This window comes from Crinia signifera, chromosome 7, assembly GCF_055691185.1.
Source record: "Crinia signifera chromosome 7, ASM5569118v1, whole genome shotgun sequence".
Classification (NCBI taxonomy): domain Eukaryota; kingdom Metazoa; phylum Chordata; class Amphibia; order Anura; family Myobatrachidae; genus Crinia; species Crinia signifera.
This window is the reverse complement of record NC_139223.1, coordinates 3,508,549-3,529,439: the sequence shown is the minus strand read 5'-3', so window position 1 is coordinate 3,529,439 and position 20,891 is coordinate 3,508,549. Positions and strand designations below refer to the sequence as shown.

At 50.6% G+C, this 20,891-nt stretch overlaps 1 protein-coding gene across 1 annotated transcript in view; it reads left to right on the top strand.

The window, feature by feature from the left end:
- The first annotated feature begins 215 nt into the window (after window positions 1–215).
- Window positions 216–20,891, top strand: part of PHGDH (phosphoglycerate dehydrogenase) — a 30,232-nt gene continuing 9,556 nt past the window's right edge. Inside the window, exons 1-5 of the mRNA XM_083152240.1 lie at window positions 216–584; window positions 17,449–17,600; window positions 18,664–18,729; window positions 18,806–18,860; window positions 20,282–20,380. Of these exons, the coding sequence (XP_083008366.1) occupies window positions 444–584; window positions 17,449–17,600; window positions 18,664–18,729; window positions 18,806–18,860; window positions 20,282–20,380 (513 nt within the window). The 5' untranslated portion in view covers window positions 216–443. The remainder of the gene's footprint in view (window positions 585–17,448; window positions 17,601–18,663; window positions 18,730–18,805; window positions 18,861–20,281; window positions 20,381–20,891) is intronic.

Sequence of the window (20,891 nt, the reverse complement as noted above, 5' to 3'; positions counted from 1 at the left end):
AGGTGCAGGAGGGAGAGACAGGCAGGAGGAGGGCAGAGGGTGGGGAGACAGCCAGGTGCAGGAGGGAGAGACAGGCAGGAGGAGGGCAGAGGGTGGGGAGACAGCCAGGTGCAGGAGGGAGAGACAGGCAGGAGGAGGGCAGAGGGTGGGGAGACAGCCAGGTGCAGGAGGAGGGCAGAGTGTGGGGAGACAGGCGGGGCGGGGAGGGGTAATCACTGGAGCGGGGATGATGGGAGTGCAGCCAGGGGGATGATGTGATTGGGATAGTTGCAGCTGTGTCAGCGCGGAGGGAGGGAGACTGCAGCCAGGGCTTATGTAACAGAGGCACCGGCAGCAGCAGCACAGACAGAGGCACCGGCAGCAGCACAGAGAGAGGCACCGGCAGCAGCTGCAGCACAGAGAGAGGCACCAGCGCAGAGGCCTCACTCCCCGGCAGCAGGACCATGGCTCTCTGTGACATCTCCCGTGTACTGATCAGTGACAGCCTGGCTCCGGCATGTGCCCGGATCCTGCGCACCCAGGGGGGGATAGAGGTGACCGAGTGCCCGGGTCTGACCCCCCAGCAGCTCATCTCCAAGATACCGGTATGTGACCCCGCTGCAGCCGTGCTGGTGGGAGGCAGGAGCATGCAGGGGAGTAATGGTCTGCAGGATGGGACTGGGGGAGGGGGGGGACCTGCAGGATAAGGGGTGACGCCAGCACTGTGCATGGGGTAATGGGGGCTGCAGAGTAAGGGTGACCCCCAACATTGTGCTAGGGGTAAGGGGGTGCTGCAGGATAAGGGGTGACGCCAGCACTTTGCATGGGGTAATGGGGGGCTGCAGAGTAAGGGGGCTCGAACATTGTGCTAGGACTGCAGGATAAGGGGTGACTCCAGCATGGGATAAGGGGGCCCCCAACATTGTGCTAGGGGTAGTTGAGGGGAGGGGGCTGGAGTGTGGCAGTAGTGGTGTGATGATCTGCAGATAGTTTGCAGAATGTCTGCAGGGAAATGTCTGTTGCAATAGGCTGCAGAACAGGGAATACATAGTGCAATGATCTGCAGGATGTCTCCTGGATATTCCCAGCAGTCTCCAAAACTTCATTCATTCCCCCAGTCTGATGCAAGAGAGGGGAGATATGTCAGGGGAGGGGCGGGGCTGGGAGCCAGGGGCGGGGCTTATCATCCCCACGTGCAGCTGCTTGTAACTATACGTGTAACAGGGAGACTCAATATGTAGCAATGCAATAATAACACATACAGAGAATTGCACCCAGTATACAGGACAAGGGCAGCGCTACTGTGCAGATATACATAGTGTGAGCCCATACAGAGAATTATACCCAGTATACAGGACACGGGCAGCGCTACTGTGCAGATATACATAGTGTGAGCCCGTACAGAGAATTACACCCAGTATACAGGACACGGGCAGCGCTACTGTGCAGATATACATAGTGTGAGCCCGTACAGAGAATTACACACAGCATACAGGACAAGGGCAGCGCTACTGTGCAGATATACATAGTGTGAGCCTGTACAGAGAATTACACACAGCATACAGGACAAGGGCAGCGCTACTGTGCAGATATACATAGTGTGAGCCTGTACAGAGAATTACACACAGCATACAGGACAAGGGCAGCGCTACTGTGCAGATATACATAGTGTGAGCCTGTACAGAGAATTACACCCAGTATACAGGACAAGGGCAGCGCTGCTGTGCAGATATACATAGTGTGAGCCCGTATAGAGAATTACACCCAGTATACAGGACAAGGGCAGCGCTACTGTGCAGATATACATAGTGTGAGCCTGTACAGAGAATTACACACAGCATACAGGACAAGGGCAGCGCTACTGTGCAGATATACATAGTGTGAGCCTGTACAGAGAATTACACACAGCATACAGGACAAGGGCAGCGCTACTGTGCAGATATACATAGTGTGAGCCTGTACAGAGAATTACACCCAGTATACAGGACACGGGTAGCGCTACTGTGCAGATATACGTAGTGTGAGCCCGTACAGAGAATTACACCCAGTATACAGGACAAGGGCAGCGCTACTGTGCAGATATACATAGTGTGAGCCCGTACAGAGAATTACACACAGCATACAGGACAAGGGCAGCGCTACTGTGCAGATATACATAGTGTGAGCCTGTACAGAGAATTACACCCAGTATACAGGACACGGGTAGCGCTACTGTGCAGATATACATAGTGTGAGCCCGTACAGAGAATTACACCCAGTATACAGGACAAGGGCAGCGCTACTGTGCAGATATACATAGTGTGAGCCCGTACAGAGAATTATACCCAGTATACAGGACACGGGCAGCGCTACTGTGCAGATATACATAGTGTGAGCCCGTACAGAAAATTACACACAGTATACAGGACAAGGGCAGCGCTACTGTGCAGATATACATAGTGTGAGCCCGTACAGAGAATTACACCCAGTATACAGGACAAGGGCAGCGCTACTGTGCAGATATACATAGTGTGAGCCCGTACAGAGAATTATACCCAGTATACAGGACACGGGCAGCGCTACTGTGCAGATATACATAGTGTGAGCCCGTACAGATATTACACCCAGTATACAGGACACGGGTAGCGCTACTGTGCAGATATACATAGTGTGAGCCCGTACAGATATTACACCCAGTATACAGGACACGGGTAGCGCTACTGTGCAGATATACATAGTGTGAGCCCGTACAGAGAATTACAGCCAGTATACAGGACACGGGCAGCGCTACTGTGCAGATATACATAGTGTGAGCCCGTACAGAGAATTACACCCAGTATACAGGACAAGGGCAGCGCTACTGTGCAGATATACATAGTGTGAGCCCGTACAGAGAATTACACCCAGTATACAGGACACGGGCAGCACTACTGTGCAGATATACATAGTGTGAGCCCGTACAGAGAATTACACACAGTATACAGGACACGGGCAGCGCTACTGTGCAGATATACATAGTGTGAGACAATACAGAGAATTACACCCAGTATACAGGACAAGGGCAGCGCTACTGTGCAGATATACATAGTGTGAGCCCGTACAGAGAATTACACCCAGTATATAGGACAATGGCATTTCTACTGTGCAGATATACATAGTGTGAGCCCATACAGAGAATTACACCCAGTATACAGGACAAGGGCAGCGCTACTGTGCAGATATACATAGTGTGAGCCCGTACAGAGAATTACACCCAGTATACAGGACACGGGCAGCGCTACTGTGCAGATATACATAGTGTGAGCCCGTACAGAGAATTACACACAGCATACAGGACAAGGGCAGCACTACTGTGCAGATATACATAGTGTGAGCCCGTACAGAGAATTACACCCAGTATACAGGACAAGGGCAGCACTACTGTGCAGATATACATAGTGTGAGCCCGTACAGATATTACACCCAGTATACAGGACAAGGGCAGCGCTACTGTGCAGATATACATAGTGTGAGCCCGTACAGAGAATTACACCCAGTATGTACAGGACAAGGGCAGCGCTACTGTGCAGATATACATAGTGTGAGCCGTACAGAGAATTACACCCAGTATACAGGACACGGGCAGCGCTACTGTGCAGATATACATAGTGTGAGACAATACAGAGAATTACACCCAGTATACAGGACACGGGCAGCGCTACTGTGCAGATATACATAGTGTGAGCCCGTACAGAGAATTACACCCAGTATACAGGACACGGGCAGCGCTACTGTGCAGATATACATAGTGTGAGCCCGTACAGAGAATTACACACAGTATACAGGACAAGGGCAGCGCTACTGTGCAGATATACATAGTGTGAGCCCGTACAGAGAATTACACACAGTATACAGGACAAGGGCAGCGCTACTGTGCAGATATACATAGTGTGAGCCCGTACAGAGAATTACACCCAGTATACAGGACACGGGCAGCGCTACTGTGCAGATATACATAGTGTGAGCCCGTACAGAGAATTACACACAGCATACAGGACAAGGGCAGCACTACTGTGCAGATATACATAGTGTGAGCCCGTACAGAGAATTACACCCAGCATACAGGACAAGGGCAGCACTACTGTGCAGATATACATAGTGTGAGCCCGTACAGATATTACACCCAGTATACAGGACAAGGGCAGCGCTACTGTGCAGATATACATAGTGTGAGCCCGTACAGAGAATTACACCCAGTATGTACAGGACAAGGGCAGCGCTACTGTGCAGATATACATAGTGTGAGCCCGTACAGAGAATTACACCCAGTATGTACAGGACAAGGGCAGCGCTACTGTGCAGATATACATAGTGTGAGACAATACAGAGAATTACACCCAGTATACAGGACACGGGCAACGCTACTGTGCAGATATACATAGTGTGAGCCCGTACAGAGAATTACACCCAGTATACAGGACACGGGCAGCGCTACTGTGCAGATATACATAGTGTGAACCCGTACAGAGAATTACACACAGTATACAGGACAAGGGCAGCGCTACTGTGCAGATATACATAGTGTGAGCCCGTACAGAGAATTACACCCAGTATACAGGACACGGGCAGCGCTACTGTGCAGATATACATAGTGTGAGCCCGTACAGAGAATTACACCCAGTATACAGGACACGGGCAGCGCTACTGTGCAGATATACATAGTGTGAGCCCGTACAGAGAATTACACCCAGTATACAGAACAAGGGCAGCGCTACTTTGCAGATATACATAGTGTGAGCCCGTACAGATGTTACACCCAGTATACAGGACACGGGCATCGCTACTGTGCAGATATACATAGTGTGAGCCCGTACAGATATTACACACAGTATACAGGACACGAGCAGCTCTACTGTGCAGATATACATAGTGTGAGCCCGTACAGAGAATTGCACCCAGTATATAGGACAATGGAATTTCTACTGTGCAGATATACATAGTGTGAGCCCGTACAGATATTACACCCAGTATACAGAACAAGGGCAGCGCTACTGTGCAGATATACATAGTGTGAGCCCGTACAGAGAATTACACACAGTATACAGGACAAGGGCAGCGCTACTGTGCAGATATACATAGTATGAGCCCGTACAGAGAATTACACCCAGTATACAGAACAAGGGCAGCGCTACTGTGCAGATATACATAGTGTGAGACAATACAGAGAATTACACCCAGTATACAGGACAAGGGCAGCGCTACTGTGCAGATATACATAGTGTGAGCCCGTACAGAGAATTACACCCAGTATACAGGACAAGGGCAGTGCTACTGTGCAGATATACATAGTGTGAGCCCGTACAGATATTACACCCAGTATACAGGACACGAGCAGCGCTACTGTGCAGATATACATAGTGTGAGCCCGTACAGATATTACACCCAGTATACAGGACACGGGCAGCGCTACTGTGCAGATATACATACTGTGAGCCCGTACAGATATTACACACAGTATACAGGACACGAGCAGCGCTACTGTGCAGATATACATAGTGTGAGCCCGTACAGATATTACACCCAGTATACAGAACAAGGGCAGCGCTACTGTGCAGATATACATAGTGTAAGCCCGTACAGAGAATTACACCCAATATACAGGACACGAGCAGCGCTACTGTGCAGATATACATAGTGTGAGCCCGTACAGATATTACACCCAGTATACAGGACACGGGCAGCGCTACTGTGCAGATATACATAGTGTGAGCCCGTACAGATATTACACACATTATACAGGACAAGGGCAGCGCTACTGTGCAGATATACATAGTGTGAGCCCGTACAGATATTACACCCAGTATACAGGACAAGGGCAGCGCTACTGTGCAGATATACATAGTGTGAGCCCGTACAGATATTACACCCAGTATACAGGACAAGGGCAGCGCTACTGTGCAGATATACATAGTGTGAGCCCGTACAGAGAATTACACCCAGTATACAGGACACGGGCAGCGCTACTGTGCAGATATACATAGTGTGAGCCCGTACAGAGAATCACACCCAGTATACAGGACAAGGGCAGCGCTCCTGTGCAGATATACATAGTGTGAGCCCGTACAGAGAATTACACCCAGTATACAGGACACTGGCAGCGCTACTGTGCAGATATACATAGTGTGAGCCCGTACAGAGAATTACACCCAGTATACAGGACAAGGGCAGCGCTACTGTGCAGATATACATAGTGTGAGCCCGTACAGAGAATTACACCCAGTATACAGGACAAGGGCAGCGCTACTGTGCAGATATACATAGTGTGAGCCCGTACAGAGAGTTACACCCAGTATACAGGACACGGGCAGCGCTACTGTGCAGATATACATAGTGTGAGCCCGTACAGAGAATTACACCCAGTATACAGGACACGGGCAGCGCTACTGTGCAGATATACATAGTGTGAGCCCGTACAGAGAATTACACCCAGTATACAGGACAAGGGCAGCGCTACTGTGCAGATATACATAGTGTGAGCCCGTACAGAGAATTACACACAGTATACAGGACACGAGCAGCGCTACTGTGCAGATATACATAGTGTGAGCCCGTACAGAGAATTACACACAGTATACAGGACACGAGTAGCGCTACTGTGCAGATATACATAGTGTGAGCCCGTACAGAGAATTACACCCAGTATACAGGACAAGGGCAGCACTACTGTGCAGATATACATAGTGTGAGCCCGTACAGAGAATTACACCCAGTATGTACAGGAGAAGGGCAGCGCTACTGTGCAGATATACATAGTATGAGACAATACAGAGAATTACACCCAGTATACAGGACAAGTGCAGCGCTACTGTGCAGATATACATAGCGTGAGCCCGTACAGATATTACACCCAGTATACAGGACACGGGCAGCGCTACTGTGCAGATATACATAGTGTGAGCCTGTACAGAGAATTACACCCAGTATACAGGACAAGGGCAGCACTACTGTGCAGATATACATAGTGTGAGCCCGTACAGAGAATTATACCCAGTATACTGGACACGGGCAGCGCTACTGTGCAGATATACATAATGTGAGCCCATTCGGATATTACACCCAGTATACAGGACAAGGGCAGCACTACTGTGCAGATATACATAGTGTGAGCCCGTACAGAGAATTACACACAGTATACAGGACACGAGCAGCGCTACTGTGCAGATATACATAGTGTGAGCCCGTACAGAGAATTACACCCAGTATGTACAGGAGAAGGGCAGCGCTACTGTGCAGATATACATAGTATGAGACAATACAGAGAATTACACCCAGTATACAGGACAAGTGCAGCGCTACTGTGCAGATATGCATAGTGTGAGCCCGTACAGATATTACACCCAGTATACAGGACACGGACAGCGCTACTGTGCAGATATACATAGTGTGAGCCTGTACAGATATTACACTCAGTATACAGGACACGGGCAGCGCTACTGTGCAAATATACATAGTGTGAGCCCGTACAGAGAATTGCACCCAGTATATAGGACAATGGCATTTCTACTGTGCAGATATACATAGTGTGAGCCCATACAGAGAATTACACCCAGTATACAGGACACGGGCAGCGCTACGGTGCAGATATACATAGTGTGAGCCCGTACAGAGAATTGCACCCAGTATACAGGACAAGGGTAGCGCTCCTGTGCAGATATACATAGTGTGAGCCCGTACAGAGAATTACACCCAGTATACAGGACAAGGGCAGCGCTACTGTGCAGATATACATAGTGTGAGCCCGTACAAAGAAGTGCACCCAGTATATAGGACAAGGGCAGCGCTACTGTGCAGATATACATAGTGTGAGCCCGTACAGAGAAGTGCACCCAGTATACAGGACACGGGCAGCGCTACTGTGCAGATATACATACTGTGAGCCCGTACAGATATTACACACAGTATACAGGACACGAGCAGCGCTACTGTGCAGATATACATAGTGTGAGCCCGTACAGATATTACACCCAGTATACAGAACAAGGGCAGCGCTACTGTGCAGATATACATAGTGTGAGCCCGTACAGAGAATTACACACAGCATACAGGACACGGGCAGCGCTACTGTGCAGATATACATAGTGTAAGCCCGTACAGAGAATTACACCCAATATACAGGACACGAGCAGCGCTACTGTGCAGATATACATAGTGTGAGCCCGTACAGATATTACACACATTATACAGGACAAGGGCAGCGCTACTGTGCAGATACACATAGTGTGAGCCCGTACAGATATTACACCCAGTATACAGGACAAGGGCAGCGCTACTGTGCAGATATACATAGTGTGAGCCCGTACAGAGAATTACACCCAGTATACAGGACACGGGCAGCGCTACTGTGCAGATATACATAGTGTGAGCCCGTACAGAGAATTACACACAGCATACAGGACACGGGCAGCGCTACTGTGCAGATATACATAGTGTGAGCCCGTACAGAGAATCACACCCAGTATACAGGAGGAGGGCAGCGCTACTGTGCAGATATACATAGTGTGAGCCCGTACAGATATTACACCCAGTATACAGGACACGGGCAGCGCTACTGTGCAGATATACATAGTGTGAGCCCGTACAGAGAATTACACCCAGTATACAGGACAAGGGCAGCACTACTGTGCAGATATACATAGTGTGAGCCCGTACAGAGAATTATACCCAGTATACTGGACACGGGCAGCGCTACTGTGCAGATATACATAATGTGAGCCCATTCGGATATTACACCCAGTATACAGGACAAGGGCAGCACTACTGTGCAGATATACATAGTGTGAGCCCGTACAGAGAATTACACACAGTATACAGGACACGAGCAGCGCTACTGTGCAGATATACATAGTGTGAGCCCGTACAGAGAATTACACCCAGTATGTACAGGAGAAGGGCAGCGCTACTGTGCAGATATACATAGTATGAGACAATACAGAGAATTACACCCAGTATACAGGACAAGTGCAGCGCTACTGTGCAGATATACATAGTGTGAGCCCGTACAGATATTACACCCAGTATACAGGACACGGACAGCGCTACTGTGCAGATATACATAGTGTGAGCCTGTACAGATATTACACTCAGTATACAGGACACGGGCAGCGCTACTGTGCAAATATACATAGTGTGAGCCCGTACAGAGAATTGCACCCAGTATATAGGACAATGGCATTTCTACTGTGCAGATATACATAGTGTGAGCCCATACAGAGAATTACACCCAGTATACAGGACACGGGCAGCGCTACTGTGCAGATATACATAGTGTGAGGCCGTACAGAGAATTACACCCAGTATATAGGACAATGGCATTTCTACTGTGCAGATATACATAGTGTGAGCCCATACAGAGAATTACACCCAGTATACAGGACACGGGCAGCGCTACGGTGCAGATATACATAGTGTGAGCCCGTACAGAGAATTACACCCAGTATACAGGACAAGGGTAGCGCTCCTGTGCAGATATACATAGTGTGAGCCCGTACAGAGAATTACACCCAGTATACAGGACAAGGGCAGCGCTACTGTGCAGATATACATAGTGTGAGCCCGTACAGAGAAGTGCACCCAGTATATAGGACAAGGGCAGCACTACTGTGCAGATATACATAGTGTGAGCCCATACAGATATTACACCCAGTATGTACAGGAAAAGGGCAGGGCTACTGTGCAGATTTACATAGTGTGAGCCCATACAGAGAATTACACCCAGTATACAGGACACAGGCAGCGCTACTGTGCAGATATACATATTGTGAGCCCGTACAGAGAATTATACCCAGTATACAGGACACGGGCAGCGCTACTGTGCAGATATACATAATGTGAGCCCATTCGGATATTACACCCAGTATACAGGACAAGCGCAGCGCTACTGTGCAGATATACATAGTTTGAGCCCATACAGAGAATTATACCCAGTATGTACAGGACAAGGGCAGCGCTACTGTGCAGATATACATAGTGTGAGCCCATACAGAGAATTACACACAGTATACAGGACACGAGCAGCGCTACTGTGCAGATATACATAGTGTGAGCCCATACAGATATTACACCCAGTATGTACAGGAAAAGGGCAGGGCTACTGTGCAGATTTACATAGTGTGAACCCATACAGAGAATTACACACAGTATACAGGACAAGGGCAGCGCTACTGTGCAGATATACATAGTGTGAGCCCGTACAGAGAATTACACCCAGTATACAGGACATGGGCAGCACTACTGTGCAGATATACATAGTGTGAGCCCGTACAGAGAATTACACACTGTATACAGGACAAGGGCAGCGCTACTGTGCAGATATACATAGTGTGAGCCCGTACAGAGAATTACACCCAGTATACAGGACACAGGCAGCGCTACTGTGCAGATATACATATTGTGAGCCTGTACAGAGAATTATACCCAGTATACAGGACACGGGCAGCGCTACTGTGCAGATATACATAATGTGATCCCATTCGGATATTACACCCAGTATACAGGACAAGCGCAGCGCTACTGTGCAGATATACATAGTGTGAGCCCATACAGAGAATTATACCCAGTATGTACAGGACAAGGGCAGCGCTACTGTGCAGATATACATAGTGTGAGCCCATACAGAGAATTACACACAGTATACAGGACACGAGCAGCGCTACTGTGCAGATATACATAGCGTGAGCCCATACAGAGAATTACACACAGTATACAGGACAAGGGCAGCGCTACTGTGCAGATATACATAGTGTGAGCCCATACAGAGATGTGCACCTAATATACAGAACAAGGGTAGTGCCACTGTGCAGATATACATAGTGTGAGCCCATACAGATATTACACCCAGTATGTACAGGAAAAGGGCAGGGCTACTGTGCAGATTTACATAGTGTGAACCCATACAGAGAATTACACACAGTATACAGGACAAGGGCAGCGCTACTGTGCAGATATACATAGTGTGAGCCCGTACAGAGAATTACACCCAGTATACAGGACACGGGCAGCGCTACTGTGCAGATATACATAGTGTGAGCCCGTACAGAGAATTACACACAGTATGTACAGGACAAGGGCAGCGCTACTGTGCAGATATACATAGTGTGAGCCCGTACAGAGAATTACACACAGTATACAGGACATGGGCAGCACTACTGTGCAGATATACATATTGTGAGCCCGTACAGAGAATTATACACTGTATACAGGACAAGGGCAGCGCTACTGTGCAGATATACATAGTGTGAGCCCATACAGAGAATTACACCCAGTATACAGGACACGGGCAGCGCTACTGTGCAGATATACATATTGTGAGCCCGTACAGAGAATTATACCCAGTATACAGGACACGGGCAGCGCTACTGTGCAGATATACATAATGTGAGCCCATTCGGATATTACACCCAGTATACAGGACAAGGGCAGTGCTACTGTGCAGATATACATAGTGTGAGCCCATACAGAGAATTATACCCAGTATGTACAGGACAAGGGCAGCGCTACTGTGCAGATATACATAGTGTGAGCCCATACAGAGAATTAGACACAGTATACAGGACACGAGCAGCGCTACTGTGCAGATATACATAGTGTGAGCCCGTACAGATATTACACCCAGTATACAGGACACGGGCAGCGCTACTGTGCAGATATACATAGTGTGAGCCCGTACAGAGAATTACACCCAGTATACAGGACAAGGGCAGCACTACTGTGCAGATATACATAGTGTGAGCCCGTACAGAGAATTATACCCAGTATACTGGACACGGGCAGCGCTACTGTGCAGATATACATAATGTGAGCCCATTCGGATATTACACCCAGTATACAGGACAAGGGCAGCACTACTGTGCAGATATACATAGTGTGAGCCCGTACAGAGAATTATACCCAGTATACTGGACACGGGCAGCGCTACTGTGCAGATATACATAATGTGAGCCCATTCGGATATTACACCCAGTATACAGGACAAGGGCAGCACTACTGTGCAGATTTACATAGTGTGAACCCATACAGAGAATTACACACAGTATACAGGACAAGGGCAGCGCTACTGTGCAGATATACATAGTGTGAGCCCATACAGAGATGTGCACCTAATATACAGAACAAGGGTAGTGCCACTGTGCAGATATACATAGTGTGAGCCCGTACATAGAATTACACCCAGTATATAGGACATGGGCAGCGCTACTGTGCAGATATACATAGTATGAGACAATACAGAAAATTACACCCAGTATACAGGACATGGGCAGCGCTACTGTGCAGATATACATAGTGTGAGACAATACAGAGAATTACACACCGTATACAGGACAAGGGCAGCGCTACTGTGCAGATATACATAGTGTGAGCCCTTACAGAGAATTACACCCAGTATACAGGACACGGGCAGCGCTACTGTGCAGATATACATAGTGTGAGACAATACAGAGAATTACACACAGTATACAGGACAAGGGCAGCGCTACTGTGCAGATATACATAGTGTGAGCCCGTACAGAGAATTACACCCAGTATACAGGACATGGGCAGCGCTACTGTGCAGATATACATAGTGTGAGCCCGTACAGAGAATTACACCCAGTATACAGGACACGGGCAGCGCTACTGTGCAGATATACATAGTGTGAGACAATACAGAGAATTACACCCAGTATACAGGACACGGGCAGCGCTTCTGTGCAGATATACATAGTTTGAGCCCATTCAGAGAATTACACACAGTATATAGGACATGGGCAGCGCTACTGTGCAGATATACATAGTGTGAGCCCGTACAGAGAATTACACCCAGTATACAGGACAAGGGCAGCGCTACTGTGCAGATATACATAGTGTGAGCCAATTCAGATATTACACCCAGTATGTACAGGACAAGGGCAGCGCTACTGTGCAGATATACATAGTGTGAGCCCGTACAGATATTACACCCAGTATGTACAGGACAAGGGCAGCGCTACTGTGCAGATATACATAGTGTGAGCCCGTACAGAGAATTGCACCCAGTATACAGGACAAGGGCAGCGCTACTGTGCAGATATACATAGTGTGAGCCCGTACAGAGAATTGCACCCAGTATACAGGACAAGGGCAGCGCTACTGTGCAGATATACATAGTGTGAGCCCGTACAGAGAATTACACCCAGTATACAGGACAAGGGCAGCGCTACTGTGCAGATATACATAGTGTGAGCCCGTACAGAGAATTACACCCAGTATACAGGACAAGGGCAGCGCTACTGTGCAGATATACATAGTGTGAGCCAATTCAGATATTACACCCAGTATGTACAGGACAAGGGCAGCGCTACTGTGCAGATATACATAGTGTGAGCCCGTACAGATATTACACCCAGTATGTACAGGACAAGGGCAGCGCTACTGTGCAGATATACATAGTGTGAGCCCGTACAGAGAATTGCACCCAGTATACAGGACAAGGGCAGCGCTACTGTGCAGATATACATAGTGTGAGCCCGTACAGAGAATTACACCCAGTATACAGGACAAGGGCAGCGCTACTGTGCAGATATACATAGTGTGAGCCAATTCAGATATTACACCCAGTTTGTACAGGACAAGGGCAGCGCTACTGTGCAGATATACATAGTGTGAGCCCGTACAGATATTACACCCAGTATGTACAGGACAAGGGCAGCGCTACTGTGCAGATATACATAGTGTGAGCCCGTACAGAGAATTGCACCCAGTATACAGGACAAGGGCAGCGCTACTGTGCAGATATACATAATGTGAGCCCATTCGGATATTACACCCAGTATACAGGACAAGGGCAGCGCTACTGTGCAGATATACATAGTGTGAGCCCGTACAGAGAATTACACCCAGTATACAGGACAAGGGCAGCGCTACTGTGCAGATATACATAGTGTGAGCCCGTACAGAGAATTACACCCAGTATACAGGACAAGGGCAGCGCTACTGTGCAGATATACATAGTGTGAGCCCGTACAGAGAATTACACCCAGTATACAGGACAAGGGCAGCGCTACTGTGCAGATATACATAGTGTGAGCCCGTACAGAGAATTACACCCAGTATACAGGACACGGGCAGCGCTACTGTGCAGATATACATAGTGTGAGCCCGTACAGAGAATTACACCCAGTATACAGGACAAGGGCAGCGCTACTGTGCAGATATACATAGTGTGAGCCCGTACAGAGAATTACACCCAGTATACAGGACAAGGGCAGCGCTACTGTGCAGATATACATAGTGTGAGCCCATACAGAGAATTACACCCAGTATATAGGACAAGGGCAGCGCTACTGTGCAGATATACATAGTGTGAGCCCGTACAGAGAATTGCACACAGCATACAGGACACGGGTAGCGCTACTGTGCAGATATACATAGTGTGAGCCCGTACACAGAATTACACCCAGTATACAGGACAAGGGCAGCGCTACTGTGCAGATATACATAGTGTGAGCCCGTACAGAGAATTACACCCAGTATACAGGACAAGGGCAGCGCTACTGTGCAGATATACATAGTGTGAGCCCATACAGAGAATTACACCCAGTATATAGGACAAGGGCAGCGCCACTGTGCAGATATACATAGTGTGAGCCCGTACAGAGAATTACACCCAGTATACAGGACAAGGGCAGCGCTACTGTGCAGATATACATAGTGTGAGCCCGTACAGAGAATTACACCCAGTATACAGGACAAGGGCAGCGCTACTGTGCAGATATACATAGTGTGAGCCCGTACAGAGAATTGCACACAGTATACCTGCACAGTAGCACTACCCTTTTCCTGTATGCATAGTGTGATCTCTGTATGTACTCATACTACGTATATCTGCACAGTAGCACTACCCTTTTCCTGTATGCATAGTGTGATCCCATACAAAGACTTTCACCCAGTATACAGGACAAGGACAGCGCAGATATACATAGTATGAGCACATACAGGGAATTGTACAGCACAGAGTAGTATGTCCTGGTGCAATAAGACCGTATAAGGCGAGGCATGCGGTCAGTGTGACCGGACCACAGACCAGTGATCTGCAGGGTATTCTGGTGTCGGCACCCAGGTGACGCAGGTGTGTATACTGTCAGTGTGACCGGACCACAGACCAGTGATCTGCAGGGTATTCTGGTGTCGGCACCCAGGTGACGCAGGTGTGTATACTGTCAGTGTGACAGGACCTCGGACCAGTGATCTGCAGGGTATTCTGGTGTCGGCACCCGGGTGACGCAGGTGTGTTTACTGTCAGTGTAACCGGACCTCGGACCAGTGATCTGCAGAGTATTCTGGTGTCGGCACCCAGGTGACGCAGGTGTGTATACTGTCAGTGTAACCGGACCTCGGACCAGTGATCTGCAGAGTATTCTGGTGTCGGCACCCGGCTGATGCAGGTGTGTATACTGTCAGTGTGACCGGACCACGGACCAGTGATCTGCAGGGTATTCTGGTGTCGGCACCCAGGTGACGCAGGTGTGTATACTGTCAGTGTGACAGGACCTCGGACCAGTGATCTGCAGGGTATTCTGGTGTCGGCACCCGGGTGACGCAGGTGTGTATACTGTCAGTGTAACCGGACCTCGGACCAGTGATCTGCAGAGTATTCTGGTGTCGGCACCCGGGTGACGCAGGTGTGTATACTGTCAGTGTGACTGGACCACGGACCAGTGATCTGCAGGGTATTCTGGTGTCGGCACCCGGGTGACGCAGGTGTGTAAACTGTCAGTGTGACCGGACCACAGACCAGTGATCCGCATATTCTGGTGTCGGCACCCAGGTGACGCAGGTGTGTATACTGTCAGTGTAACCGGACCTCAGACCAGTGATCTGCAGAGTATTCTGGTGTCGGCACCCAGGTGACGCAGGTGTGTATACTGTCAGTGTGACCGAACCAGTGATCTGCAGGGTTTTCTGGTGTCGGCACCCAGCTGACGCAGGTGTGTATACTGTCAGTGTGACCGGACCTCGGACCAGTGATCTGCAGGGTATTCTGGTGTCGGCACCCAGCTGACGCAGGTGTGTATACTGTCAGTGTGACTGAACCTCGGACCAGTGATCTGCAGGGTATTCTGGTGTCGGCACCCGGGTGACGCAGGTGTGTATACTGTCAGTGTGACCGGACCTCGGACCAGTGACCTGCAGAGTATTCTGGTGTCGGCACCCAGGTGACGCAGGTGTGTATACTGTCAGTGTGACCGGACCAGGGATCTGCAGGGTATTCTGGTGTCGGCACCCAGGTGGCGCAGGTGTGTATACTGTCAGTGTAACCGGACCTTGGACCAGTGATCTGCAGAGTATTCTGGTGTCGGCACCCAGCTGACGCAAGTGTGTATACTGTCAGTGTGATAGGACCTCGGACCAGTGATCCGCAGGGTATTCTGGTGTCGGCACCCGGGTGACGCAGGTGTGTATACTGTCAGTGTGTCTGGACCAGTAATCCGCAGGGTATTCTGGTGTCGGCACCCGGGTGACGCAGGTGTGTATACTGTCAGTGTGATTGGACCAGTGACCTGCAGGGTATTCTGGTGTCGGCACCCAGGTGACGCAGGTGTGTATACTGTCAGTGTGACAGGACCTCGGACCAGTGATCTGCAGGGTATTCTGGTGTCGGCACCCAGCTGACGCAGGTGTGTATACTGTCAGTGTGACCAGACCTTGGACCAGTGATCTGCAGGGTATTCTGGTGTCGGCACCCGGCTGATGCAGGTGTGTATACTGTCAGTGTGATTGGACCAGTGACCTGCAGATTATTCTGGTGTCGGCACCCAGGTGACGCAGGTTTGTATACTGTCAGTGTGACTGAACCTCGGACCAGTGATCTGCAGGGTATTCCGGTGTCGGCACCCAGGTGACGCAGGTGTGTATACTGTCAGTGTGACCGGACCAGTGATCTGCAGGGTATTCCGGTGTCGGCACCCAGGTGACGCAGGTGTGTATACTGTCAGTGTGACCGGACCAGTGATCTGCAGGGTATTCTGGTGTCGGCACCCAGCTGACGCAGGTGTGTATACTGTCAGTGTGACCGGACCAGTGATCTACAGGGTATTCTGGTGTCGGCACCCAGCTGACGCAGGTGTGTATACTGTCAGTGTGACTGAACCTCGGACCAGTGATCTGCAGGGTATTCTGGTGTCGGCACCCGGGTGACGCAGGTGTGTATACTGTCAGTGTGACCGGACCTCGGACCAGTGATCTGCAGAGTATTCTGGTGTCGGCACCCAGGTGACGCAGGTGTGTATACTGTCAGTGTGACCGGACCAGTGATCTGCAGGGTATTCTGGTGTTGGCACCCAGCTGACGCAGGTGTGTATACTGTCGGTGTGACTGGACCACGGACCAGTGATCTGCAGGGTATTCTGGTGTCGGCACCCAGCTGACGCAGGTGTGTCAGTGTGCAGTAGATGTGTTTCCCCTGGAGCTAAGGACTTCTGCTCTCTGTCCCTGCAGGACTATGACGGCCTCATTGTACGCTCAGCTACGAAGGTGTCCTCGGAGGTCCTGACTGCAGGGACCAGGCTGAAGGTGGTGGGACGGGCAGGGACCGGAGTGGACAATGTGGACGTAGATGCCGCCACCAAGAATGGGATCATTGTTATGAAGTAAGGGAGCGTCACTGCATCTCGTTAGGTTGTGTAATTAGTAGGGGAAGGGCCTTTCCTCTCCCCCCCCCCCCCCCCCTCCTCCATCACCACCATCCTCATCACCACTACCACCATCGACATGAGGTTTCATAATTTCTTTCTTTCATACTATACTGAGTGGGCATAGGGTGATAATATTACAGTGCGCCATGCCCAAAGCAGGGCAAGCGCAGCGCTACACTTACAGAAACACAGAATGTGACGGCAGATAAGAACCACTTGGCCCATCTAGTCTGCCCCTGTATTAAACATGTTCCCTCAAACCATATCTGATCCTTATTTCTGTGTAAGGATATCACTATGCCTATCCCAAGCATGTTTACATTGTACTACTGTATTTGCCTCTACCACCTCTGTTGGGAGGCTATTCCACTTATCTTCTACTCTTTCTGTGAGGTCATTCTTCCTCACATTTCCCCTGAATAAAGACTTATAAAGTGTCCATGTCACCAATCGACACTAGACAAACTCATGTGGACCTAGGGAGTGTCCCACACCCGGCTGTTAGTGTCCTAGAAGGCCGGAGCCGACAGGATGGTGGGGAGCAGATTACAGCAGAAGCCACATACAGTAAACCCGGATTCAGTATGAAATCCCAACGGTGGAAATCCTGAATGGGTCATAATAACGACATAGAATGTACAGGTGAAACAGCCAACATGACTTTCCGTCGACAGGTCGTGATGTCGACATGGGTTTTTTCACTGTTTTTTTTTACCCGAATGTCAACATGGACACAGTTGGAAGTGAACCGCAGCCCCTCGCTTCGCTCGCGATGCTTCGGGCACACTATTTTATTCTCCCGCCACGCCCTAGTGGATGGTAGGCACATGTCGGGTCAAAAAACAGTGGAAAAACCCATGTTGACCTCGCGACCTGTCGACGGAAAGTCATGTTGACGGTTTCACCTGTACATTCTATATGTCTGGATTTTGTCCTTGTCTGTATTATGACCCAGTTGGGATAATCCCTACCCTGACCTCCTGTGATGTCATCATCTCCCTCCTCTCTCTCCCTCCAGCACTCCTACCGGGAACAGTATCAGTGCTGCTGAGCTGACTTGTGGGCTCATCCTCAGCCTCTCCAGGTAGGTGGAAGGGTCCAGGTGAGGAAGGGGGTGGGGGGTAGTGATATTATTTAACATTTTGTCCTATCTCTTTCAGACAGATACCTCAGGCAGCAGCATCCATGAATCAGGGGAAATGGGACCGCAAGAAGGTATGAACCCTACAGCTCACACTCTAGCACAGTGTAGGGGGGGGGGGGGGTCAGTACAGACAGTCAGTCTGCCCTACAGCTCACACTCTAGCACAGTGTAGGGGGGGGGGGGGGGGGGGGGCAGTACAGGCAGTCTGCCCTACAGCTCACACTCTAGCACAGTGTAGGGGGGGGGGGGGGGGGGGGCAGTACAGGCAGTCTGCCCTACAGCTCACACTCTAGCACAGTAGTAGGGGGGGGGGGTGCAGGGTCTTGCCTTCAGCTCACACTCTAGCACAGTGGGGGGGGGGGGCAGTACGGACAGTCTGCCCTACAGCTCACACTCTAGCACAGTGTAGGGGGGGGGGTCAGTACAGTCAGTCTGCCCTACAGCTCACACTCTAGCACAGTAGTAGGGGGGGGGGGGGTGCAGGGTCTTGCCTTCAGCTCACACTCTAGCACAGGGGAGGGGGGGGGGGGGGCAGTACAGACAGTCAGTCTGCCCTACAGCTCACACTCTAGCACAGTGTAGGGGGGGGGGGGGTTCAGTACAGACAGTCAGTCTGCCCTACAGCTCACACTCTAGCACAGTGTAGGGGGGGGGGGGGGGGGGCAGTATAGACAGTCTGCCCTACAGCTCACACTCTAGCACAGTGTAGGGGGGGGTACAGAGTCTGCCCTACAGCTCACACTCTAGCACAGTAGTAGGGGGGGGGGGGGGGGGGTGCAGGGTCTTGCCTTCAGCTCACACTCTAGCACAGTGTGTGTGTGTGGGGGGGGGGGGGGGGGGCAGTACAGACAGTCTGCCCTACAGCTCACACTCTAGCACAGGGGAGGGGGGGGGGCAGAACGGACAGTCTGCCCTACAGCTCACACTCTAGCACAGTGTAGGGGGGGGGGGGGGGGGCAGTACAGACAGTCTGCCCTACAGCTCACACTCTAGCACAGGGGAGGGGGGGTGCAGTACGGACAGTCTGCCCTACAGCTCACACTCAGAGTGTGCGTGTGTGTGTGTGGGTGGGGGGGGGCAGTATAGACAGTCTGCCCTACAGCTCACAGTGTGTGGGGGGGGGGGGGGGGCAGCAGTAAAGACAGTCTGCCCTACAGCTCACACTCTAGTACAGTGTGGGGGAGGGGCAGTGTAGACAGCTGGTACAGTGTGGGTGTGGTATAGAATCCCAACTGCCCGATGTTAGACAGCAAGGCGAGCGTAAAAAAGCCCCTTGTGGCGTCGCTGTGGACCCTCACGAGGGAAAATAGCGAGTGGCCGTCAGGCACCCGGCTGTCGGCGTTTTGACAGTCGGGATCCCGACGTCGGGTAAATGATGGCCGGGAACACGTCCGGCACCCGCGTGTGTGTGGTGGTGGGGGGGAGGCGGCAGTCCGTTGGTACAGAGGGAGGGAGGGACATTACAGTAACAATGAGCATGCTCTCCCTCTAGTACATGGGCTCGGAGCTGCATGGGAAGACGCTCGGCATTCTGGGCCTTGGACGGATCGGGAAGGAGGTGGCTATTCGGATGCAGTCCTTCCAAATGCGGGTGAGAGCACTACACGGGATGGGGTCCACAGTTCCTGCTGCTTCTTTGCATTCTGGGTCGTTGGTGTTTTATGTATTTGCTGAGAATTTTATAATATAAGAATATAACATGGATGGTGGGGGAGGGGAGGGGAGGGGGTAATACTGCCATCAGAACAGATGTGGGGCTGACAGTCCAGTGACGTATAGGATGCCTATGGTGTGCTACAGACTTTTCTTTTAATGCTCCCTCCCCCACAGACCATCGGCTGTGACCCTCTCCCCCGCAGACCATCGGCTGTGACCCTCTCCCCCGCAGACCATCGGATATGTCCCTCTCCCCCACAGACCATCGGATATGTCCCTCTCCCCCACAGACCATCGGATATGTCCCTCTCCCCCACAGACCATCGGATATGTCCCTCTCCCCCACAGACCATCGGATATGTCCCTCTCCCCCACAGACCATCGGATATGTCCCTCTCCCCCACAGACCATCGGATATGTCCCTCTCCCCCACAGACCATCGGCTA